Source organism: Anser cygnoides, chromosome 22, assembly GCF_040182565.1.
Source record: "Anser cygnoides isolate HZ-2024a breed goose chromosome 22, Taihu_goose_T2T_genome, whole genome shotgun sequence".
In the NCBI taxonomy this organism is placed as follows: domain Eukaryota; kingdom Metazoa; phylum Chordata; class Aves; order Anseriformes; family Anatidae; genus Anser; species Anser cygnoides.
The window spans coordinates 6,057,746-6,081,859 of record NC_089894.1 but is presented as its reverse complement, the minus strand read 5'-3'; the positions used below and the strand labels follow the sequence as shown (position 1 = coordinate 6,081,859).

Below are 24,114 nucleotides of genomic sequence, written 5' to 3'. Positions count from 1 at the left end.
CCTCCGGTGCCCTGCTGTGTCCTGCCGTGCACCGTCATGCCCCGTCGTGTCCTGCTGTGCCCCATCGTGTCCCCCTGTACCCCACTGTGTCCTGTTGTGCCCCATCATGTCCCGTTGTGTCCCATCATGTCCCGTTGTGCCCCATCATGTCCCATCGTGCCCCAGCTGCCATCCCAACACCCACGAGCGGTGGCACCAGGTCGAACCCACCCAGAGCAGAGGGCGCAGCGGGGTCCCACCACCCACCCTGGGGACCCCTTGGTGTCCCCGCTGCTCCCTAGGGGCAAAAGGGGCTCGGTGGCACGAGGCCAGGCTGGCAGGAGGTGGCCATGGCAGGGTCCCCGCCGTGTCCCCGTGCCCCCCAGCTGGGCCCCCCCGGGCAGGCCAGCCCCGCTGCCGCTGTCACTCAGGCACTGGCCCCGCTCCCGGCGAAGATGGAGGCGCCCGAGCTGCTGCGGGTCTGGGTGCTGGCAGGCGAGTGGCGGCCCCGTCACCCACCGTGGGGACATGGCCGGGCTGGGGGGGCCCCCAGCAAGGAGGGCATGGGGGGGACCCCCAGAATGGGGCAGGGAATGGGGAGGGAATGAGAGGGGATGGGGGGGCAGAGCTAAATAAATCCTTCCTGTCCCCGGTGCCAGGCGGGCTGGGGACCGAGGGGGGGGCTCTCTGTGTGTGGGGGTATAGGGCAAGAGGAAAGTGCTGTCCCTGTCCCCATTCCTGTCCCCTTCCCTGTCCCCAACACCTCCCAGAAACAGCAGGCCCCGCTGTCCCCGGAGTGCCTGGCACCACAGGGACGTGTGTCCTGGGGGGGACCGTGGGTGCCATGGGGGCGCTGGGCAATGGGGAAACTGAGGCAGGGAGGAGCCACATCCCCCGCCCTGGCTCCAGCCCTGTGCCTGGCCACAGCCCTGGTCCTGGGGGGCACCTGGGCCACCCTCCCCGACCACCACGTCTCCCTCGAGACCGGAGCCATCTTCGTCCACGAGCTGGAGCGGGAGCTGTTCCAGGAGGCCTTCCTCGACGAGGCCGAGGATGATGATGATGGTGAGGGTCAGGCCGAAGGGAGTGGGGACAAGGGGGTCCTGTGGGGGCTGGGCTGGGGGGGGGGGGGGGTAGGACTGTCCCCTATCTGTGTGAAAACCCAGCTAATGGGGGGCAGTGGCTTACTCCTGCCCCCGACAGCCGTGACCCCAATCTCCCTCCCTCCTAGCATCCATCCGTCCATCTGTCCATCCATTCCCCCACATCTATTCAGGGACCTCTTGCCCTCAAGCACCGCTGGGTTGGGGGGGGGGCGGGCACCTCCATCTGGGGTCGTTCAGCCCCAGAAGGGGATCAGGACGCTCCTTGGACCCAGTTTCCTCATGGGCAGCACTCTGTTGGGAAGGGCTTGCGGGGCAGGGGTCCCACCTGATGACACGTGTGTGTTCCATGTCCCCCTGTCCGTGTGTCCTGGCGCCCGGCAGCCGCCCCCATCACCTTCCATGCCCACCTCCTGGACCACCCCGACCTGCCGCGGTGGCTGCGCTTTGCCCAGCGCGGCGCCCACCAGCCCGGCTTCCTCTACGGCTGCCCCACGGCCGCCGAGGTGGGCACGCACGTCATCGAGGTAAGTGCCCGTCCTTGTGCAAAGTGCACGGCCCCGTGCAAGGGGGCGGCATGGGGTGCTGGGTTGTGCGCCACGGGGCTGGAATTGGCATCCTCGAGGCCGGGACATCTCCTCCTCCTGCAGGTGCTGGCGTACAACCGGCTCACCTACGAGACGGTGGCACAGCGGCTCGTCCTCGCCGTCGTCCCCGCTCCAGGTGAGAGCTGTGCGCCCCCCCCAAAACGCACTGCCCCTGAGGCCCCGCACGGGGTGGTCCCCACGGGTGTCTCGTGTGTGTCCCACAGGGGGGGAGCCGCCGTACCAGGGCGAGTTCCTGGTGGGGAACAGGAACGTGGAGGAGCTGCTGCCAGCCCCTGCGCGGGAGCTTTTTGGGCAGGCAGCGGCTGGCGTCTGGGAGCAGAGCGACCTCAGCATCATCAACGTCACCTCCGCCCTGGACCGCGGTGGCCGCGTGCCCCTGCCCATCGAGGGACGCAAGGAGGGGTATGGGGGCCATCACCCGGCTGCCTGGCCTGGGGTTGCACTTGGGAAGCTCTCCCCTACTCCCCCCAAGCAACCATGCAGGGGTTTTGGAGGTCCCCTCCAGGCAGCCCCCCCCCCAAAAATCGCAGGGTGTACGTGAAGGTGGGCTCCCACACCACCTTCTCGCCGTGCCTGGCCGCCGCCGCCTCGCCGCAGAGCCGCTTCCTCTGCCGCCTGGGCCAGCAGCCCCTCGCCTCCTGCTACGACACCTTCGCGCCCCACTTCGCCATCCGCTGGTGCAACCTCACCCTGGTGAGACCCCCACGCCTGTGTCCCCACCACCCCAGCAACGCCCCCCACCTCTGCCCCTTAACCACCCCCCCTAAATTCCAGCTGGAGGTCCTGCCCACCCCCACGACGCCGGGGCCGGTGTGGGGTCCCGGGGTGCTGGAGGACGGGGGTGATTTCCAGCCCCCCACCGAGTCGCCCGCCCAGGACCTCCTGCCCGGCTTCCTGCTGACGCTGCTGGTGCCGCTGGCGGTGGCCGCGCTGCTCTGCCTGCTCCTGGGCCACCTCATGTGCTGCCGCAGGGAGGGAGTGTGAGTCGGGCAGGGGGGGGCACAGCCCAAGACCCCTAACCCAAGGGGAGAGCACGGGGGTCCCCCCCCAGACGGGGCATGGGCACCCCGGTTTGGTGTCCCCTTCCCCAGCTCTCGTGGCCTGGGGACAACCTGGGGGTGGTGGCAACACTTCTCACCATCTGCTTTTTTTCCCATTTCTGCTCCATTTTGTAGGCAAAAACGGGACTTGGAGACATCTGAGTAAGTCCCTGTGCCCCAGCTGTGGGTTCGCTCGGGGGGGGCTCAGGTTGTGACCAGGGTGGGGGGACAGGGACGGGGAGGTGACGGGGAGCAGCAGCCGCTGCCAGCTGATGGGGGTGCTGGATCCTCAAGGTCCCCCCACCCCAAAGGAGCCCCCACTCCTCCCCCCCCCCGCCCCCAATAACCCCACACAGACAAAGGCTGGAGCACCAGGAGCCGCTTTACTTCACCATCCTCCCCCGGGCTCACACCGGGCGAGGAGAACCTCCCCCCTCCAAAACCCCATTCCCCAAAGGGGCGCGGGCGTCTCTGCACCCCACTCCCCTTCCCCTCCCCCCCCCAGCATCCAGCTGGTGCACCACAGCACCATCCACGGCGACACGGAGGAGCTGAGGAGCATGGCCAGCAGCCGGGACGTCCCGCGGCCGCTCTCCACCTTGCCCATGTTCAACGTCCGCACGGGGCAGCGCATCAACCCCATGCCGGGGCGCGGGGACGGGGCGCGCACCCCCCTCATCCCGCAGCAGCGGTGAGCGGGGGCACCGGGGTGGCACCGGGGTGGCGCTTTAGGGGTGGCACTTTAGGGGTGGTGCAGGGCTTTGGGGTGACTTTGCATGGGATCACCTGGCTATGCATGGAGTATTCTGGGGGGGGATCTGCAATTATTTGGGGTGGTGATCACCTTCCAGGTGTGCTGGGGGGGCAGAGCAGGTCCTACCCGCATCCCATCCAACCTAATCTGCCACAGCTGGCTCAGGGAGTGGCCAAAACCCTTAAATAGAGGCCATGGGACCAGCACCCTTCCTTTTTTTAGGGAGGAATGACCCCTTTTCTCCCCATTTCCAGGTAACTGGTGGCTGTGTTGCTGTCACCTCCACGGGACGAGCTTGCTCTGAGCTCTGTTCTGCTGTGGGGGGGCATTTACCTGGTAAAGTGGTTCCTTAGCAATGAGATGTGATTTCTCTGCTTTATTTCCCCATGTGAGCAGCCAAACCTGGCTGGCCTGGGGGGTGGGCAGTGGGATTTGTGGGGTGCAGCCCTGTGCATCGCTGCACAGCTGCTCTGCAGGGCTGGGGGTGGCCCCAAAGATAGTGAGGGTGCCCCCTGGTTTGTTCCCACTGTCATCTCCCCCCACTTTTTATCTAGAATTGCTATTTTAAAGCTATTTTAATGAGGTTTTAGCTGAAAGAGCTATTTTGTCATGACCTTTTTGCCCTGTCCCAGCCAGAGCAGATCCCAGTGGTGCTGCTGCACTAGGTTTACTGGTTCTCTGTGCTGGCTGCCCCCCGGGGCTGGAGGGGGGACACACTGGGTGCTGTGGGGCTGGGGTCCTGGTCGCTGACCATGGGGTTGGGGGTCCTTGCTCCCTTCTGCCCCCTCCTCAGCTGCTTTGCCCCATCTGCTCACAGGGGGCACCCACCCCCCACCCTCCTCCATCCATGCTCCCCCCTCCCAAAGCCTTGCACCCCAGGGCGCACAGTGACCCCACAAGCAGGGTGGGGGGCTCACAGAAAGCCAGTATGGGGGCACAGGGACCCCACTGGGTGGCTGCAGCCCCGTGGCCTTGTCGTAGGACCCCGACATCCCCCGGCTCACCTGCAGCACCCCAGAGCCCTCGCCGCTCTCTCTGCTCGCTTCTTCCACCGCTCTCCCCCAGGCATCCTGCTCGGCACGCATCCTGCTCAGCACCCGCCAGCCGGTTTAACCCCCCCCCCTGCCCACCCCCCTGATGGGTGCCCCGGCCCCGCAGCCCTGCCCGAAGACAGAGCCTCATTCACGGCAGCCGGGGCAGGCGCCAGGGTGGGGGTTAGGAAAACACGGGGGCCCCACGGCGGAACAAGAGGAGCCATTGATGGGCTGGGGCAGGCAGGGAGGAAGGCGGTGTTCAGGCTGCGGCGCGTGCTGCTCTCACTTGCACCCGGACTGGGGGTGTCCCGTCCCCCCCCCAGTTCTTCCTCCAGAGGCGCATGGCACCCCGTGCATGCACAGCTCGTGGGTGGCCGGCTCCTGTTGCAAGCTGGAGCGTGCACCCAGCTCCTGTTGCAAATGGGGGCACCTCTTGCCTGCACCCCATGGCACGTTTCCTGCACCCCACGGCACGTTGCCTGCGCCCTACAGTGTGCTCACATCCCATGGTGCGTTTCCTGCACCCTACAGTACGTTTCCTGCACCCCATGGCACATTACCTGCACCCTACAGTGTGCTCTCAACCCACAGCATGTTGCTTGCACCCCATGGCACATTTTCTGCACCCCATGGTGTGCCCGCACCCTATGGCATGTTGCCTGCACCCCACAGTGTGCTCGCACCCCATGGCACATTGCCTGCACCCCACAGCACGTTTCCTGCACCCCATGGTGTGCCTGCACCCCACAGCGAGCACAGAGCCCCCGCACCCATTTCCCATCCCTGCTCACAGCATCTTTGTGTCCTTGTGCCCCCCCCCCCACCCCCCCCAGCTCTGCTGAGCACTCCTGGGTGTGTGGGGTGGGGGCACCTTGAGCTGTGGGACCCCACCTTGTGCCAGCAGCCCCCCAGCTTTCTCTGCGCTCCCCCTCGCCCCTCCCTTCCTCCCATCCTGAAGGAGGGGGCACAGCACAAAGCCCCCTTGGCCACGGGTGCACCCCAAACCCATCCCAGCCCCCTGCTCTCTGGGGGTGGCTCCCACTGTCCCCCCACCCCTCTCCCAGCCTGTTGGGCTGAGCAGGGAGGAGGAGGAGGAAGAGTGGGGGGGGCGGCGGGGGCTGCTCAGGGGCGGGCGATGAGGACGGGAGCGCAGAAGCGTGGCAGGAGGAGAGCGGCGAGGACACGGCGAGGGGCTCCCGTCCCCAACCCCGTCCCCAAACCCCATCACCGAGCATCCCCGGCGGCGCGGGAGAGACGAGGGCGCGAGCAGCACAGGTTTGTCGGATCATTTCACATGCTTTATTTCAGCAGTCAAAATAATTAAAAACATCTCAAATTATTATACATATACAAACTAGGTACAGACTCCTGGAGCATCCGCCTCGCCGGGAGATGGGCCGGCAGTCGGGGTGGGTTCGGCCCCTCCGTGCGGCAAGAGAGGAGGAGAGAGGCTTGGGGGGTGCGGGGGGCAGAGAAGCGGGGGGAGATGATGATGGATGGATGGATGGATGGATGTGTGGATGGATGGATGGATGGAGAAAGAGCTGCTGGAAGATGAGAGCAGAGATGGAGTCCACCTGCGAAGCCCGGGAGCCAGGGCTGCTTTCCCCGTGCTTTCCTTTCCCTTCCAAGGCTTTTTGGCTCGACCTTGCATTTGCCTCCGTGCCTCGCTGTCAGGATGCGTGGGGGTGTGGGGTTAAATAGCACCTTTAGAAAATTCACAAGTCGACCCGGGCAGCAAAAGGATGAGGGGGAATTAAAAAATAAAAATAGAGGGAAATTCAAAAATCAACGCAAGACTTGCATCCGTTCGGGCAGCCCCATGTCTGTAGCACCACGCAGTCCCTGGCTCGGTGGCTTTGTGCCACTTGAGCCTCTGAAATGGGACCGAAATAAAAGAGCGATAATCAGGACAAAAGTCCCGGGGGGGGGAAACCCCAGAACTCCAAGGGGACCTTGAACGGAGGGAAAAAAAAAAAAAAAGAGAACAGCAAAAATGGAGAGGGAAAAAAAAAATAGACAAAACTTAGCACCTTTGCTCTGAACCTGGCAGGAAAGTCCCGGCACGGCTGAAAAAAAATAAAAAAATTACTAAAACTACTTGAAAAAAAAATTTTAAAAATATTAACCAAAACCACAGCTGTGAGGTAGCCTTCCAGAAAAGGAGAATATGCACTGATGGGTCCGGTTTGCTCCGCTCCAGGGCTTTGGCTGTCGGGGTGGACTCGGGGAGCTCCCCCCTGCGGAACCGGGGCTCGGCTGCAAAAAGCGGGGTGGTGGCGGCTCCGGGCTCCCAGGTCCCCGTGGGTTGCTCGGGGTTGTGTTATTTTTGCTGCCTGAACAAAAAAAAAAAAAAAAAAAAAAGGAAAAAAAAAAGAAAAAAACAAGGAGGGGGGGAAGAGAGAGGGAAAAAACCAACAATGACAAGAAGCAGATTATAACCAAGAGTTAAACATCTTCCTTTCAGAAAAAAAAAAAAAAAAAAAAAAGGAGAAAAAAATGAAATGCAAGTAGCAAAGAGCCCAGTGGAGAAAGGTCGGCCCAAGTTTGCGTTCGGGTGCTCCCCGGCTCCGGGGCTCGGCACGGGCGGCCCCGCGGGGTGTGAGCATCGCGGGCTCGGCGCTGTCGGAGAGCCTGAGCAGTGCCGTCCGCGGGGCTTAGGGCAGACCGACGCCGAGGAGGAGGAGGAGAGGAGGGCAAGCAAGCGAACCCACTTCCTGGTTATTTTGTTTGAAAAGTCATTTATTTTTTTTATTTTTTTTTTGGTTTAATGCTTTTTTTGGTGTTTTTTTTTAGTTTTTTTTTTTTTATGGAAACGCAAATAATTTTAGAGACGCTGGAATAGAAACCGACACGAATTCAAGTCCATGTGAAATTTTCTCCTTTTTTGGCTGTTTTTTTTTTTTTTATTATTATTATTATTATTATTACTCTCTCCTGTTACGCGTGGGGTGGGGGTCCGGTTTACAAGAAGCAGACGGGGCCGATGTCGATGCCGAATTCCTGGTCCGGAGCGCCAACGTCCATGGGGGCCAAGTCGATGATGGGCAGGCGGGATGTCTTTGTCGTCTTGTACTCGATGACTGTCTTGCCCCAGGCGCCGGTGTGACTCTGCAGGAAGGGGCAGTCAGGACCCCCAAATCCCCCCGAATCCCCCTGAAGCCCCTCCAAATCCCCCCTAAATCCTCCCCAGATCCCCCGTCCCCGCTCACCGTGCAGCCGTCCTCGGTGACGCCGTAGGTGAAGCGGCTGTTGCCCTCGGCCCTGATCTCGATTTCGTTGGCGCCCTGGAGGAGCAGGGCCTTCTTCAGGTTGCCCGTGTCCTGGTCCATGTAGGCGACGCTGTTCTTGCAGTGGTAGGTGATGTTCTGGGCAGCCTCGGTGGACATCAGGCGCAGGAAGGTCAGCTGGATGGCCACGTCGGCCGGGTTGGAGCCCTCGCCGCCGTACTCGAACTGCCGGGGAAGAGGCGTTAGGCATCGCAATGCTCATCATCCCCACCCCATGTGGGTGTCTGTGTGTCCCCCCCGGCGCCCCCCATCTCACCTGGAAGCCGTCGCTCATTGTCTCGCCGAACCAGACGTGCTTCTTCTCCTTGGGGTTCTTGCTGAGGTACCAGTTCTTCTGGGCGATGGTGGCCTGGGTTGGGTAGACGCAGGTCTCGCCCGTCTCCATGTTGCAGTAGACCTTGATGGCGTCCAGGTTGCAGCCTTGGTTGGGGTCGATCCAGTACTCGCCTGCGGGGAAGGGACGGGGTCAGGGGGGGCGAGGGAGGGTAAGCGCGGAGCAGCCACCGTAGGTGGAAGGATGGAGGCGAGGAATGGAGGTGAGGGGCAGGGGATGGAGGTGAGGAGCAGCCTTGAGAGGTGGAGGGCGCAGGGGATGGAGGGGAGCAGGGAGAGGGCGCTGGGGATGGAGGTGAGGAGCAGGTAAAGGGTACAAGGGATGGAGGTGAGGTGGTAGAGGGTGCAGGGGATGGAGGTGAGGAGGTAGAGGGTGCAGGGGATGGAGGGATGGAGTTGAGGAGGTAGACAGTATAGGGGATGGAGAGGAGCAGGTAGAGGGCACAGGGGATGGAGGTGAGGAGCAGGTCAGGGGGATGGAGGTGAGGAAGGTGAGGATGACCCATGAGAGGTGGAGGTGAGAGCAGCCATGAGAGATGGAGGACGGAGGTGAGGAGCAGGTAGGAAAGACAGCGGTGAGAGCACCCCCGGGGCGATGCGGGACACTGACCGCTCTTCCAGTCTCCGTGGCACATCTTGAGGTCGCGGCAGGTCCGGGCTGGGTTCTTGCGGGTGCCCTCGGGGCTGCGGATGTTCTCGATCTGCTGGCTCAGGCTCTTGAGGGTGGTGTCCACCTCCAGGTCGCGGTCACGCATCACGTTGGCGTCGTCGGCTCGGTAGTAGCGTCCGCCGTCGTGGGCCTTCTCCTGGGGCGGCTGGGGCAGGAAGCTGAAGTCGAAGCCACCGCTGGGGGGACCAGGAGGACCAGGGGGGCCAGGTGGGCCGGGGGGACCCTGCGGGAGGAGGAGGATGGTGAGCATGAGGCGAAGACAGGCAGTTCTGGGCGAGCAGCAGCAGGGTGGATACATACAACAGGGCCGACGTCGCCGGTGCGACCGCGGGGGCCGGGGGGACCGATGGGGCCGGGAAGCCCATTGAGACCGTCTTTGCCGGCGGCACCAGCGGAGCCAGGAGGACCCTACGGGAGCAGAGAGGCCATGAGCATGGAGGTGTCCCCAGCATCACATCGGGGACCATGTCCCCGTGCAGCCCCCAGGAGGATGCTCCAACCCTGGCTGGGGGTCGTGGCTCAGGAGGGGACTTACTCGTGGACCAGCGGGACCAGAAGCACCAGAAGGACCTTGTTCACCAGGAGCGCCCTGTGCAAAGCGAGAGACAAGGAAAGGGCCCGTTGGCACCTCATTCTGCTCCGGGACGTGGGGCAGCACCCGCGGCCGCCATCACCCCGTGGTACTTACAGGAGGACCAGGTGGGCCCTGGAGACCGGAGAAGCCTCTGTGACCCTTCATGCCTCTGTCACCCTGCTCACCAGTTTCACCTTTGTCACCACGGGGACCTTGGGGACCCTGTTGGAGGAGGAGGAGATGGGCTGAGCGGGGGCCAGGCCAGCCACTGCCCCCGCATCCAAGGGGATGCAGAAGCATGAAGGAGTATGCAGGAGGACATCAACTTACAGCAGGACCACGAGCACCAGCAGGACCAGGGGGGCCAGCGGGACCAGCGGGGCCCTGGGACGGGAGAGAAGGGGACGGATCAGAGCGTTCCCCACCTTTGGTGGAGGAGCATCACCCTGAGCAGGATGCCCGCGATCCCTTCCCCGGCTGGGAATCTCCCTCTAGCGGTGGGAGCAGAGCCCAGGGCCGGATTCTGCCCCGCCATGGACTTGCAAGAGGAGCCCTTGCTCTGTAACAGGACCGAGCGGCCAGACCCTGCTGCACCGGGGGGATCAGAGCCCGGGGTGGGGAACGTGGCTGGGGGTCTCCTTGGGCTGAGCATCACTTACGGTCTCACCGCGATCTCCGTTCTTGCCAGCAGGACCGACAGGGCCGGGGGCACCGGGGGCACCAGGAGCACCAGGGGGGCCAGCGGGGCCGGTCTCACCACGGTCACCCTGCAAGGAGGAGGAGGAAGAGGAGGAAGATGAGAGCTCAACATGGGCGAGCGCAGCCCCATCACCCCGTCCCAGCACCCCAGCCGTGGTCACTCACCTTGGGACCAGCAGCACCATCGCGACCGGGAGCACCTTCAGCACCGGGAGCACCCTGTGGAAGAGCAGAGACCCCTCGTTAGGGCAGGCAGGCGCTAAGGAGGTCCTGGGTGGCACCGACACTGACCTCAGCACCCATGGGTGCCATGAGCCGGCACGTGCTCGGCGCAGCAAACCCCCGCCTCCCCCCCTCCCCTTCACCCCCCAGCATGACACCGATGCTCACCTCACGTCCAGCTTCACCAGGGGGGCCAGCCAGGCCGGGGGGGCCCATGGGGCCGGGAGGACCGCGCTCGCCAGGAGAACCAGAGGGACCTTGCTTGCCGGGTTCGCCCTGCGGAAGGCCGAGCACACGGGGATGCGTCGGACGCCGGGGAGCATCTCCCCACCTTGGGGGGCCACACCGGTGAGCCGGGGACTGGGGTGGGGGTCCCGCAGGGGGGTACTCACAGAGGGGCCAGGCAGCCCAGGGAAGCCTCTCTCGCCTCTCTGTCCGGGGAGGCCGACAACACCGCGTTGGCCAGCGATACCTTGGGGTCCGGGGGTGCCAGGAGCGCCCTGGGGGGGACAAACAGCACCTCAGGGGGGTGGCAGCGGCTGTCACCTCCCTCCCGATGGAGGGGACAACCAAGGGAGGTCGGGTGTGATGCTGCCTGGTATCCGTGAAGGGGTCACACCGCTTGAGGGGGGGTGACTTACGATGGGGCCATCAGCGCCGGGGGAGCCTTTTTCACCGGGGGGTCCAGGGGGGCCGGCAGGTCCGGGCTCACCGGGGCGGCCAGCGGGGCCGGTCTCACCGCGGGGTCCTTTGCCACCTTCCTTGCCGCTGGGGCCGGGGGGGCCGGGAAGGCCGATGTTACCCTGGATAGGAGGGGGGGGGCAACACCATCAGGCCTCAGCCCAGGCCCCCCCCCCGCCGCCGCCGCTGGCTGAAGGGCGGCCAAGGGCGTCCCGGTGCCAAGTGGGCCAAGGCGGCCGCGTGGAGCCGGCTGGAGCCGTGCCTGGCATCCCCACGGTGCCAGCACCCTCCTGCCCCCCCCCTCCCACCACACGTCTCACCCCTTCGGGGGGGGGGACACGGGCAGGGACACGGTACTCACGGAGGGGCCAGGGGGTCCAACTCTTCCAGCAGCACCAGGGAAACCAGTAGCACCCTGCAAGGGAGAGATGCTGGAGTCAGGCTTGGGGCTGCGTCCTGGCACCTCCCGTGGGGTCCGGGGCCAGGGGACCATCCCCTGGCTGAGGGCCACTACAGGGAGCCCCGGGGCCGGTGGCGAGGAGGAGAGGGCTCACGCCCAGGGGTGAGGAGTGGCTGCTGGTTTGGGGGGGGTGAAAGTAACCCCCGCCTTTTTCCATCCATTCCATCCCCTATAAGACGACACCCCCCCTTCTTCAGGCACCATCTTCCCAAAGGGCTTCGGTGTGCAGAGCGGCACTCACGCACGTTTTGGGGAGCAAGAGGCAGGAAGGGCTGAGCCACCCATGGGTCCACACACCCAATCCCATCCCCTGGGGGCCGCGCAGCCCCGTCCCCCCCATACAAGAGCCAGGCTGGTACTTACAGGGGGTCCAGCGCTACCGCGAGCACCTTTGGGACCGGGAGCACCAACAGCACCCTGAGGAAGAGGAAGAAGAGGAGGGTGAGCCACAACGTAGGGCCGGATCCAGGGGGGACATGGGGTGGGGGGGGGCACGACTTACGGCAGGGCCAGGAGCACCAGTGGGGCCAGCGGGGCCGGGGGGGCCAGCGTCACCCTTGGCTCCAGCATCGCCAGTTTCACCTTTAGCACCAGGCTGGCCGTCGGCACCCTGCGGGAGAGCGCAGCGCGGTGAGCTGGAGTGGGGGGGGGGGCGCAGCATCATCCCCGCTCACGGCGGTGGTGGTGGTGCAGGATCAGGCCCACGGGGGAGGGAGAAGCACTTACGGGAGGGCCAGCAAATCCAGCAGGACCGGGGGGGCCGGGCTCGCCACGGTCACCCTAGGGGAGAAGGCAAGAGAGCAGCCGTCACGCCGGGCACTGGACGGCCACCGCCAGCGAGGGGTGGCCACTTGATGGCAAGGGGTGGCCACTTGATGGCAGGCTATCCCTCAGGGTGCCGGGACACTTACGGGAGCACCACGGGCACCAGTGGGACCAGCAGGACCGGGGGGACCAGCTTCACCCTGGCAGAGGGACACAAGGAAAGACCCCGAGGTTAAAGCCGTGGCGAGGAGGTGGCACAGGGGGCGCGGGGCCACCTTCCCGGTGCAGGGTCCAGCCAAGAGACGTCCCTACCTTGTCACCAGGAGCACCAGCGGGGCCGGGGGGGCCAATGGGGCCAGTCAAGCCTCGGAGACCGTCTTTGCCAGGAGCGCCATCAGCACCTTTGGGACCGGGGTCGCCCTGGGAGGAGAAGACACAGCGGGGTTACCTGTGGAGCTCCAACCCAGGGGGGGCACCCCATTGCCCTGCATCACACTGCTCTGCACCCCAGGGTCTTCATCATCCCCAGAGGGGCTGGGATCATCCTTCTCCTCCTCCCTGGCCATGCAGAAGAGCGGGGCTCAGCTCACAGCTCACAGCAAGGGGCTGTCCCCAAGGGACACAAGCGTCCCCGAGCATCCCATCCCCGTGGCTCTGACTTTGCTCGGGGGAGCCCCAGCAGCCGGGTAGCCAAGCGGCTGCAGGAGGTGAAGAGGCTGCAAGCAGAGGATGGAGAGGACACGTCGGGATCTCAGGGACACGTACTCTGTCACCCTTGGCACCTGGCAGGCCGGCAGCACCACGTTCTCCGGGCATCCCCTGCAGACCGGGGGGCCCTTGGTTTCCGGGGGCACCGGGAGCACCAGCATCACCCTGGGCAAAAGAGATGGAAAAGGGAAATTAGTGAGAAGTTGGCACTGCTTTGGTGGAGAAAATTCCTCCTTGGAGATGTCTTGCAGGGCAGAGACCTCGCACCTACCTTAGCACCATCGTTACCAGGAGCACCGTTAGCACCACGAGGACCCTGGGGACCAGGGGGGCCTTGGACACCGCGTTCACCAGGGAAACCTCTCTCACCCTGCAGGAGGGGAAGAAAAGGAGCTGAGCCCATCAGCAGGGCACTTGGGGGCCAAAAAACATCTGGGGGACGAGCGGGCGTCAACTCACCCTGGCACCAGCAGGACCGGGGGCACCAGCATCTCCGGGGACACCCTGTGATGGAGGCAGAGGTTGCAGGAGTTAGCGCGAGGATGGGGACACGCAAGGTGACCCTGGGGACAGGGGGAATGGGGGGGGGGGGGGCATGGTGTTACCCGCACTCACCTGCTCACCGGGCTTGCCAGCCTCACCGGGGGGGCCAGCGGGGCCTGGCAGACCCTGTGGAGGAAGAGGAAGAGGAGGAGGTGAGACGTGGTGAGGTGAGCCACCAAGGGATGGAGGTGGCACCGCCACCGCCACACGGCAGTCGTCCCCTTTTAGGGAGAGGGGACCCCCTCACCTGGAAGCCGGGGGCACCAGCAGGACCTTGTTCACCTCTTTCTCCAGCGGGACCCTGGGGGAGAGGGCAGAAGCGTGAGGCCGGGCAGGGGGCTCCAGAGCTCCCGCTCCAGCAGCCGAGCCCTGCCCTGGGTGGCATCGGGCACCCCAGTACTCACAGTAGGGCCGGGGGGACCTTGGGCACCAGCTTCACCGTCTTTGCCAGCAGCACCCTGCGGAGGGGAGGGAAGAAAGAGGGCGCTCAGAGCTCGCCCGCCACCTCCAGGTGATTTTAGAGAGATGAACCCGCCGCGCTCTGCACCCTGGCTGATGTTTGGAGCTGGATTTGGCCATAGCATCCTTCCAAGGAGCAGAGGAGCTACAGCGAGCTGCCCGCAGCCACGTCACCTTCCCGCTGTCCCCGCTCCAGGGGCGCTGGCAGCTGCCAGCCCCAACTCCCAGCCATCACGGCTCGTGGCAAGTTCCCCCCTTGGAGCCATTCCCAGCCCCACACGACCCCAGCCCCACGCATACCCAGCCCCTGGGGATACTCACAACAGCGCCAGGGGGGCCGGGAGCACCTCTCTCACCGGGTTTGCCGGGCTCACCCTAAAAACAAAAGAGCAGGATGAGACCCACGCTGAGAACACAGCACCCATGGGATCAAGCCTGCGGGATGCACAAACCCCATGGGGACAGGGGGGACATGTCCCCTGAGCCACCCCTCCCTGGGTGCCCACCCGCAGCCACGGTCCTGGGTGGGGAGCCCTTATGGAGCACCCCTGTGTCCATGGGGCAGGCACCCCAGGCTCGAGCAGCCCCACGAGGGATGCAGCTCCCATCCGTACTCACCGCAGCACCTTTGGGACCAGGGAAACCCATCACGCCGGCTTGGCCTCTGGCTCCGGGTGGGCCTGGGGGGCCGGGGCGGCCGTCTTGACCAGCGGGGCCCTATGGTGGGGGGAGCAAAGACCCCGTTAGCAAAGGGCACGGGGAGCGAAGGGGGGAGCAGAGTAGGTGGTGGGTGCTACTTACAGGGGGACCAGTCTTGCCATCGGGACCGGGGCTGCCAGGGCTCCCAGTCAGACCCTAAAAAGGAGCAAGGGGGGGTTAGGACGTCAGGCACCAGGTCGCTGCTGGCCGTGGGAGATGCTCCAGCAAGCGAGCGTCCCGGAGAGCAGCCTCCCCCATAGCCCAGTGACCCTGGAAGGGGGCCACCAGGCTGTCCCCAACCCCTCCACACCATGCCCCTGCGGCGCTCACCTTGGCACCAGGGAGACCGGGTTCACCGGGGCGGCCAGCTTCACCAGGAGAGCCCTTGGGGCCAACGGGGCCGGGGGAGCCGCGCTCGCCGGGGGGACCCTGGAGGGAAGGGACAGCAGTCACCCCGGCTGCAGGGCATCAGCGGGGACAGGGACAGGAGCCGTGCTACAGGGCGAGGCGGTGGCACAGCACCGGCTTCACCACCGCGTGGCCCAAATTGGGGGGGGGGGGGGGGGGGGTGACAAGTGCACCATGTCCCCACCACCCCGTTGGGGACACGGCACCGGTCCCTGTGCAGGAAGGAGGGGGGGGGGGGGGCACCTACCTTGGGACCAGCGATGCCGTCAGCGCCGGGGAAGCCGCGGCTGCCGGGAGCACCCTGCGAGGGAAGGGAGAGGGGTCAGGGTGGTCGTGGGGGGTGCGGGGGCTCGGGGAAGGGGGTGACGATGTGGGGCTGAGCCTGCAGCGGGAGCAGCCCCGGTGGCTCGTGAGATGCTCCACCAGGGGTCTCGGGGGGGTCTCAAAATGGGCTGGGCGCCGCTGGGGACAGCACCAGACCCCCTGGGGAGAGCCCCCCAGGCTCAGACACTGGATGTGGTGTGCAGAGACGGGGAGAGGACGGGGGTGGGGATGGGGACAAGCCGGGGATGGCTCCCACTCACTCTTTCGCCAGCAGGACCGGGAAGCCCAGCGGGGCCGGGCTCACCGCGGGCTCCTCTCTTGCCTTCCTCACCAGCGGGGCCGGGGGGACCCTGGACGCCAGCAGGACCCTGGAGAAGGAGGCAGAGGGGTGAGCGCCTGCAGGGTGCAGCCAGCCAGGGAGGCACCGAGTCCTGGCGCTGCTGGGGGGGGTACTTACGGGTTCGCCTTTGGCACCAGTGTCTCCCTTGTTGCCTGGGGCACCGGGTTCGCCCTGGATGTGGAAGGAAAAGGAAAGAAAGATGGTTAGCACCAGGCCGATGAGCAAAGGGAACCGTGAGCCTGATCCTGCCCCGACCCTCTGCAGGGGGAGAGATGCTCAGTGCCTCCCAGGGGGCTGCCAGCAGGGCTGGCAAGGAGGGATGCAGAGGAGGTGGGACAGCGATGTGATGGAGTCAAAGGATGGATGCAGCCCTGGAGCCGTCCCCCGGGAGCAAAGGGACGAGGATCCAGCCCCAGAGCAAAGGGCCAAGCTCCTGGCAAGGGGCAGAAGAGGACGGAGGCAGCGGGGGATACTCACGCTGTTACCCTTGGGACCGGGGGCACCGCTGGGACCCTGGGGTCCGGAGGGACCGCGGGCACCGGGGAAGCCGGGAGCGCCAGCGATGCCGGGGGCGCCCTAGGAGAGGCAGAAGAGGTGGTGAGGGTGCTGCAGGGAGGTCCCTGAGCCAGGCGGTGAGGCAGGGGTGGGACACTCACGGTTGCACCCTTGGCACCAGGTTGACCATCAGCACCGGGGTTGCCCTGCCAGAGAGAAAGAGGAAGAGGAGGGTTACGCTGGGGCCAGGGGGACGTGAGGCCAAAGGGCAGGGCACCGTCGAGGGCCACTTACAGCAGGACCAGCAGCGCCAGCGGGGCCGGGGGGACCGGGCTCACCACGGGCACCCTGAGGACCTTCGCTGCCACGAGCACCTTGGGGACCGGTTTCACCCTGGGGAGGAAGAGGAGAGAGGAAGAGCCGTGAGCGTGGGGGCTGCTATGAAAACCCAGAAGCGGACGATTTTCTTCTCCATCCTTGGCCTAGTTTCTCACGAAAGCAACACCCCGCAGCCTGGAGAGGCGTCGGAGATGGGGCAAAGGGCCACCTCTGTCCCGATGATGGGAAGAGCAGCCACCTCGGCACTGGACACGTTGGCATTGGCCACCTTGGCAATCGCCACCTTGACATGGGCCACCTTGGCATTGGCCACCTTGGCACTGGCCACCTTGGCACTGACCACCTTGGCACCATCCACCTTGGCCCTGGCCGCCTCTGGGCACCGTTCGGGCCACGTGAAGCCCGCTTGACGCTCAGTTCTCCATTTCCCTGCCCCATATTCCCCAGCATCTCCCAGCCAGGAGCTGGGAGCCCCACCTATAGGATCGTATATAGGTCCTACCTTAGCACCAGCAGCACCGGGGAAGCCAGGGGGGCCAGCGGGACCAGTTGGACCCTAGATGGGAGAGGGGGCACGCATCAGAAGCAATCACACACCTCACATCTGGCTTTTCCAGAGCCCTGGAGCCCGGCCAGGATTCGCCGACAGCAGATTTAGGAGGAGATCTCCCGTGCAGGACCCCTCCACGGGGGTTCTCGGGGTCGGGGGGGGATTGAGGTTACTCACGGGAGGACCAGCAGCACCGGGAGCACCGTCGTTACCGCGAGCACCCTGCGGGACAGAGGGACCCCTGAGCGTTGCCCACCGGCAGGAGGGCAGGAGGGGTGCTCAGCCCTGCCCCGAGCGCGTACTCACAGCAGGGCCGGAGGGACCGGGACGGCCTCTCTCGCCGGGAAGACCTCGAGGACCCTGGGGAGGACAAGAGGAGATGTTTTTATCAGCAATGCAGCCGCCTTCCCCTCCCGTAACCTCTCTGTGCGCCCCCCCAGCTCCCCATGCCCGCAGCAAGGGGATGCCCCCCCTCCCCCAGGCATCCCTGGCTCTGCACCCCTGGGGATGCGCCGTGCCCCCCACCCCAGCCTCCTTTGCTGGTGGAGGCTCTGTGTGTGCGCCCCCCCCCACTGTATTTCCCATCCAGCACTCACCATCTGCCCAGGAGCACCATTCTCACCGGGGCTGCCAGGCTCACCCTAGGAAAAGAAAAAGGCATAAAAATGGGTTTTCTGCACCAAAAGGGGAGAAGCAAGACCCCGAGCAGGGCTGGGCCTCCCCAGCCTCCTCACCTTGGGTCCAGCAGGACCGGGCTCACCCTTGGCACCATCCAGACCGCTGAAGCCCTGGGGAGCAGGAGAGAGAAGAGCGGGGTCAGGAGGGGACCTCGCCATGTCCCCAGCCCCTTGGGGACGAAGCTGTCAGGGACACTCGTCCCCAGCCTCATCCCCAGCCTCGAGGCTGAGGTCCCTCAGGGTTCATCCCAAATTTGGGTCACCCGCAGCTCCCTATATCAGGTGTCTGGTGGGGGAAGGACTCACTCTGTGTCCCTTCATGCCCGGCAGGCCAGCGGTTCCTGGCAGACCACGGGCACCCTAGGGGAAAAGGAGGGGGGGTGACGAAGATGCTCGGGGGGGCATGGGGGTGTCCCCACGCCCTTGTCCCCAGGGAAGTGGCACGGCCTCGGCTTTGCCACCCTGCATGGGGTCTCCTCGTGGGAGCAGCTCACCTGGGGGCCAGGGGGGCCGCGCTCCCCGGGACGACCAGGCTTGCCAGCTTCACCCTATGGAGAAGGACGCCTGGTAGGTGACACGTACCCAGGGCAGGCATCGAGCCCTGGGGGGGTGGCAGTGCCACCAGGCCCCAAACTCGGGGTGTGGGGGGGTGACCCCATCCCCATGCCACTTACATCATCGCCGTTCTTGCCAGGGGGGCCGGCTGGACCACGGGGGCCCATGGGACCCTAGGAGAGAGGTGAGGTGGGGGTGAGGGTGCTGTGGGTGCAGGGCACCCCGTTGCCCCCTCCCGTGGCTCCTGGCCATGCCGGGGGGGGGACACACGGGGGTGCCTCAGCCCCCCAGCCCCACGGGACGTGCTGCTGCAGCACATCAGCCAGACTTACAGATGCACCGGGCTCTCCGGGTTCACCGGGGGGACCTTGGAAACCTTGAGGACCCTAAGGTTTTGTGGGGAAAGAAAAAAAAAAAAAAAAGGAAAAAATGGGTTAGAAAAGGCGAAAGATGGGACCGAAGACCCCACCGGCAGTGCTGGACCCCCCCACATGGACTCGTATCGTTGTGTGTTCCCTGACGCATCCACATGGATGCTGCTTCCTCACCCACCCAGTCCCCCCACCGCCACCGCAGGGCCCCGTGCCAGGAGGGTCCCTGGGGCTGCTCGTCCCCAGAAAGGAGCTGGTGGTGGGGGAGGAGGAGGAGGAGGAAGAGGACGAGGAGGATGAGATACTCACGGGAGCGCCAGGAGGGCCAGGGAGACCGCGGGGACCAGCTGGACCCTGGAAGGGAGAAAGGGAAGAGGTGCTGAGTGGGTGCCAGGCACCCCATCCCCATCCCTGTCCCCATCCCTGTCCCACTGATGTCCCTCTTGTCACCCCATCCCTGACCCCATCACCACACTATTCCTGTCCCCACCACCACCCCATCCCTGTCACTACCCTATTTATGTCCCCATTGCTACCCCATTGATGTCCCCATCACCACCCCACCCCTGTCCCATTGCTACCCCCTTGATGTCCCCACTGCCACCCATCTCTGTCCTCCATCAGCAGTGCATGTCTCCATCACCACCCCACCCCTGTCCCATTGCTGCCCTACTGATGTCCCTGTTGCTGCCATATTGACGTCCCCATTGCTACCCTACTGATGTCCCCATTGTCACTCCATCCCTGTCCCATTGCTAACCAACTGATTTCCCCCTCCCTGCCCTATAGCCACCCTATTTATGTACCCATTGCTACCTCACTGATGTCCCCATCACCACCCCATCTCTGTCCCATCACTATAACATCCATGTCCCCATTGCTACCCTACTGATGCCCCCATTGCTACCCCATTGAAGTCCACACTGCCAAACCATCCCTATCCCAATCACCACCCCATCCCAGTCCCCACTGGCACCCATCCCCATCTCTGTCCTCATGACCACCTCTTGCTGTCCCTGTTGCCAACCCATCCCAGTCCCTTTCACCATCTCTTGCTATCCACATCCCCACCCTATCCCAGTCCCCATTGCCACCCCGTCCCCATCCCAGTCCCCATCACCCCCCATCCCCATCCTAGCCCCCATCCCCACCCCATCCCAGTCCCCATCACCCCCCATCCCCATCCCTGTCCCCTTCCCCACTCTTTGCTCTCCCCATCTCCCCAGTCCCACTCCCAACACCCCCCACCCCTTGGCAGCACCCTGGGCACCACCACCACATCTCACCCTCCCCATCCCCTCATTTCACCCAGCTTCCCCCCCCCCCCCACGACCCCTCCCCACCCATGGGTGCCGCGTGCCATCCCGGTGCTCACCATGGGACCGGGCACAGCCATGCCACCGGCCTTCTCGTCATAGCCGTAGGACATTTGAGGAGCGAAGTTCTGCAGGGGGGGGGAAGGAAGAGAAGGGGCTGAGCAGGGCACGAGCATCCTTAGAGTATACGGGGGGGGTTCACGGCTGGGGGGACCCCCCCATACTCACTCCGCCGAGGCCTGGAGGTCCTGGAGGGCCTGGGGGTCCCGGGAGGCCAGGCTGTCCAGGGATGCCATCTCTGCCAGGGGGGCCGGGGAGTCCCTGGGGGGGAGGAACGAGAGGTTGAGCTCCAGCGGGGTGCCCCAGGCAGGGGGTGCCCAGGGAGTGGGGTGCTGGCGGCGGTACCCACCCTGTCTCCTTTGGGGCCGGTGTCTCCCTTAGGACCCTGTGGGGGGAGAGGCGAGAGGGGTGGTTGGGTTCGTCCAAAAAATGGGGAAACATCAAGGATATGTTTTTTTTTTTTAGGGGGGTGGGGGTGATTACCTCTACTCCAGTGCTTTCTGGGTAGACTGGGGAGGCTGCGGGAGAAAGGAGGGCGTTTAGAGGGGCTGAGCACCCACCCAGCGCCCATCCCCGGGGGGGGCTGAGAGGGGCACGGTACCGTCGGTGTCGGGACAGATGGGGCAGCACTCTCCGAAGGGGATCTCAGCGTTGGGGCAGTCGGAGGTGTCCTCGCAGATCACCTCGTCGCAGAGGATGTTGCCGCTGTCACAGACGCAGATCTGGCAGGGCTCGGGTTTCCACACATCCTTGTCGTTGTACGTGAGCCCATCCTGTACGCAGCTTCCAGTCTGGACTGGGAGAACGGGGCAGGGTGCGGGGGCGTCAGGGGCACGGGTCCGCGCTCCCCCCTTCCCCGGGATCCCCCCCCCCTTCTCCGCCTCCTGCTTCTGCAGCTTCGCTCCCTTCATCTGGTTCTCATCAGCCCGTCTCGGTGACACAGGAAAAGCACCGCCACAATAAACTCTTCCCACTTACTCTGGAATTTAAACAAAACCCCCAGCCAGTTGCTGCGTTCTGGCCCGCGGGGGCCAAGGAAAATACCGGGGGGCTCGGGGGGCTTCGTGCAGGCGATGCCTGGGGAAAGGCTCGGTGCAAAGCGGGGGGGGCGAGGCGAGGCTGGCGGGCTGGCCCCCACATCTGGGCTGAAATCAGAGCCAGGATGGGGCTGGATCAGGCCAGAATGAGCAGCGTCCAGAGGCTGCAGGCAGAGGGGGGCTGCGGCGCGCAGGGCGGGGTGCCAGGGCTTGGGGCGGCCTCGCAGCGGGGCTGGGGGGGCCGGGGAGGGGATGCGGGGTTGCCTCGTGCCAGGGATTCTCCCCCCTGCTCCACCCCGCCGGTGGCCAAGAGGAAAGGGTAAAAATGCAGCAAATGTTTAGAAAAATGCAAAACGCTCCCCCTCCACCAAAAAAAAAAAAAAAAAAAAAAGAAAACCAAAAAATGCAAAACGCGCGTTGCAAAATGGACGTTGCCAAACGCAAAAGGCGCCTTGCAAAACGCGATGCAAAATGCAGGAAGAAAAGGACCCAAAAGAAAAAAAAAAGAAAAAAAAAAAGAAAACTACCCAAAACCCCCCAAAATGACAAAATCGGGAAAAATGCAAAGGGCCGTGGCTGCTGTGCCCCAGGCCTGGCGCTGTCCCAGGGTCCCCCGTGTCCCCATGCCTGCAGGTGGCAGGCGCAGGCAGGCGAAGGCACGCCAGCGGGGTGCGGGGGGGACACGCCAGCGGGGGGGGGGGGGGGGTGACCCCAGCCATGTCCCCCAGCCCACCCCGCACCCCCAGCCCCGCCGAGGTGTCCCCAGCAGGGGCAGGACTGGGGGGGGGGGGACAGCAGCGTGGCGTCCCCCAGCCCACGAAGTGCTGTCTAGACAGCCCCGACTTTACGGGCTGCCGAAACATTTTCCTTATGAATCATCTGAGACTTTTCTAATTCTTTCCTGATGGCTTTTGCAGAGCCGGCGGCCGGGCCCCCCCCTCCCCTTGCTCTCCCCCCTCGCTCTTTTCCCCCCTTTCCCGTCTCCTCCGCCCCTTCTCCCTCCACCCTCCTCTCCCTCCCTCTTGGCCGGCTGCCCCGGCACCCCACGGCGCCCCGCTCCCCTCAGCGTCCCTTCGCCTTTCCTTTCGCCGACCCAGCCCTCTCTTTTCTATCTCCAGATACTTTTTAATTATTTTTTAATATTTTTTTTTTGCAGGATGCAAACCGCTTTTCGCCCCGTCCCGAGGCCAAGGCGTCGAAGCCCACCCGTCCCCGCCGGCGTGGAGGGCGCGAGACCCCGCGGCTACTTACTGTCCTCTTCTCCTTGCCCGCGGGTGAGTAGTACAGTCGCTGCTATCAACAGCAGTAACCGAGAATCCACAAAGCTGAACATGTCTAAATATTAGACATGTAGACTCTTTGGGCCTCTTTGTCTTAGGTTCGGGTCATTCAGGGCCGGTCTCACTCTGTAGCTCCAATCCAGACCCCAGCAGAAACTTCCTACTGCCTTTCCCACTCCTTCGCCTCCCCTTATATACGGTGCAGCGGCGGGGAGAGGTGGGACCCATCGCAGCCTGCGCGGGAGCGCACGGGGAATTTTGGACAGCCCCTCGGCCAATCAGCGGGGCCCTGCGTGTCGGGGGCACCCGCACCCCCCCCTTTCTCCCCCCCCCTCCTCGCACACGCACACACGGCACCCCGAAGCGGGGCGCTGGGATGGGGACCCCAGCGTGGTTGGGATGTGGGGATGGGGAGTGTCGGGGAGGGGGTCTGGGGGGAATTGGGGTGGGTTTTTTTGGGTTTTGGGGTTGTTTTTTTGGGGGTGTCCCGAAGTTACGGGGTGAGGATGTGGCTGGATAGGGTGGGGACGGCGAGGTGGCTGCCTTGGGGACCCCAGTGCCACGCGGTCCCGGTGCGACGCCGGATGCTGGGGTGCGGAATTTGGGGTGCAAGTACCCACTCCTGGCTGCGCCCCCACACCGTGCCCCCCACCCACACCCCAGGGCTGTCCCCATGAGGACCCTCGGTGCCCAGAGCCCACCAAGCCCCACAGGCCGAGCAGCACGGGCTGCACCAGCAGCACCCATGCCATGAGCCCCGCGCGGGACAGGGGAACACCAACCCCCCAAGAAACTCATCAGGGCGCCCCAAACTTGGTGTTTTTTTTTGCTTTATTTCCATCTTTTACTTTCTTTTCGCCTATTCTTTCCCTCCTTTCTTTCCCTCTCCCCTTTCTTCCTCCCCTCTGGCACGCCTCCATGGCTGTTTCCACATTTGAAGAGCCACGTTGGTTGGAAAAAGAAAATGCTCGCTGACAATAATCCACAATACACCGTGCAATTTGGGGAGGTTATAATTACACGCCAAAAAATATACGGCTTCACCAGGGCCGGGGCAGCCGCTTGGGTCTCCGGGACAGAGGGGGAAGAAGACCCAAGCGAGCACCCCAAGCAATGTGGCACAGGGCGGGGGACACCCCCTTTTTTGCAGGGGCTGTTTTTAGGGGAAATGGGGCTGGGGGCTGGTGTTTTGGTTTTTGGGGGGGGGCTGTCCCACCAGCTTCTCTGTTTGGGTGTGGGTTTGCAAGCTGCTGGGCCGTTGGGTTTTGGGTGGCTCGTTGCAAAGCCAAGCCACCCGCTGGGGACACCCGCTTCCGAGCGAGTCCCTCGGTGACTTTTCTTGCAGGGGGCACGAAAGCAATTCCACAATTCCACAACGCAACGAAGGCGAGCGGGGCTGGGAGGAGGTTGGGGGGGGGGGGGGGGAAGAGACACGTCGAACTGGCGAGCAAAAAAAAAAAAACCACCCTGCGCCGGTGACCTCTCCAGGTCTTTTTTTCCAGGCTGCAATTAAATGCAAAGAAAAAAAAAAAAAGCCAGCAGCAGGAGTTATCTGCGCGAGCTGCACAGCCGGGCGCGCGCGCGGAGCAGCTGGCCGGCGTTCAAGCCTGTATCTATGCATCCGAGACACGTTGCAGGCGAAGGCTCCTCCAATCATGCCTCGGCGACTCGAAAACCCCTGGCCGGGCTCCAGGCTGAAGATGTGTCTTTAATTTTTGCAGCATGACAGAAAAGAAAAGAA

At 64.3% G+C, this 24,114-nt stretch overlaps 2 protein-coding genes and 1 long non-coding RNA gene across 3 annotated transcripts; 2 read left to right on the top strand and 1 right to left on the bottom strand.

The window, feature by feature from the left end:
* The first annotated feature begins 319 nt into the window (after window positions 1–319).
* SGCA (sarcoglycan alpha) lies at window positions 320–7,023 on the top strand. Its single transcript, XM_066981811.1, has 10 exons — window positions 320–474; window positions 907–1,044; window positions 1,467–1,609; window positions 1,733–1,805; window positions 1,894–2,092; window positions 2,221–2,383; window positions 2,465–2,670; window positions 2,866–2,892; window positions 3,236–3,421; window positions 3,739–7,023. The coding sequence occupies exons 1-10, from the start codon at window positions 330–332 to the stop codon at window positions 3,740–3,742; spliced, it is 1,284 nt and encodes a 427-aa protein (XP_066837912.1). The 5' UTR covers window positions 320–329; the 3' UTR covers window positions 3,743–7,023.
* Window positions 7,024–7,239: 216 nt separating this feature from the next.
* Window positions 7,240–22,486, bottom strand: COL1A1 (collagen type I alpha 1 chain). The gene is made up of 51 exons (XM_066981778.1): window positions 22,345–22,486; window positions 20,658–20,852; window positions 20,540–20,574; window positions 20,406–20,441; window positions 20,225–20,317; window positions 20,056–20,124; window positions 18,990–19,034; window positions 18,642–18,695; window positions 18,429–18,482; window positions 18,249–18,302; window positions 18,061–18,114; window positions 17,812–17,865; window positions 17,674–17,718; window positions 17,384–17,437; window positions 17,255–17,299; window positions 17,030–17,083; window positions 16,483–16,581; window positions 16,350–16,394; window positions 16,171–16,269; window positions 15,811–15,864; window positions 15,614–15,721; window positions 15,277–15,330; window positions 14,952–15,050; window positions 14,724–14,777; window positions 14,541–14,639; window positions 14,244–14,297; window positions 13,868–13,921; window positions 13,711–13,764; window positions 13,536–13,589; window positions 13,380–13,424; window positions 13,192–13,290; window positions 12,978–13,085; window positions 12,525–12,632; window positions 12,359–12,412; window positions 12,174–12,227; window positions 11,950–12,057; window positions 11,811–11,864; window positions 11,349–11,402; window positions 10,948–11,109; window positions 10,699–10,806; window positions 10,475–10,582; window positions 10,250–10,303; window positions 10,045–10,152; window positions 9,716–9,769; window positions 9,500–9,607; window positions 9,347–9,400; window positions 9,112–9,219; window positions 8,752–9,034; window positions 8,065–8,255; window positions 7,731–7,973; window positions 7,240–7,629 (listed from the first exon to the last, which is right to left on the bottom strand). Exons 1-51 carry the CDS (start codon window positions 22,424–22,426, stop codon window positions 7,483–7,485), a joined length of 4,362 nt encoding a protein of 1,453 aa, XP_066837879.1. The 5' UTR covers window positions 22,427–22,486; the 3' UTR covers window positions 7,240–7,482.
* LOC136786843 (uncharacterized) lies at window positions 10,523–24,114 on the top strand. Its single transcript, XR_010826297.1, has 2 exons — window positions 10,523–10,654; window positions 22,250–24,114. It is a non-coding gene; the product is annotated as an uncharacterized lncRNA (long non-coding RNA).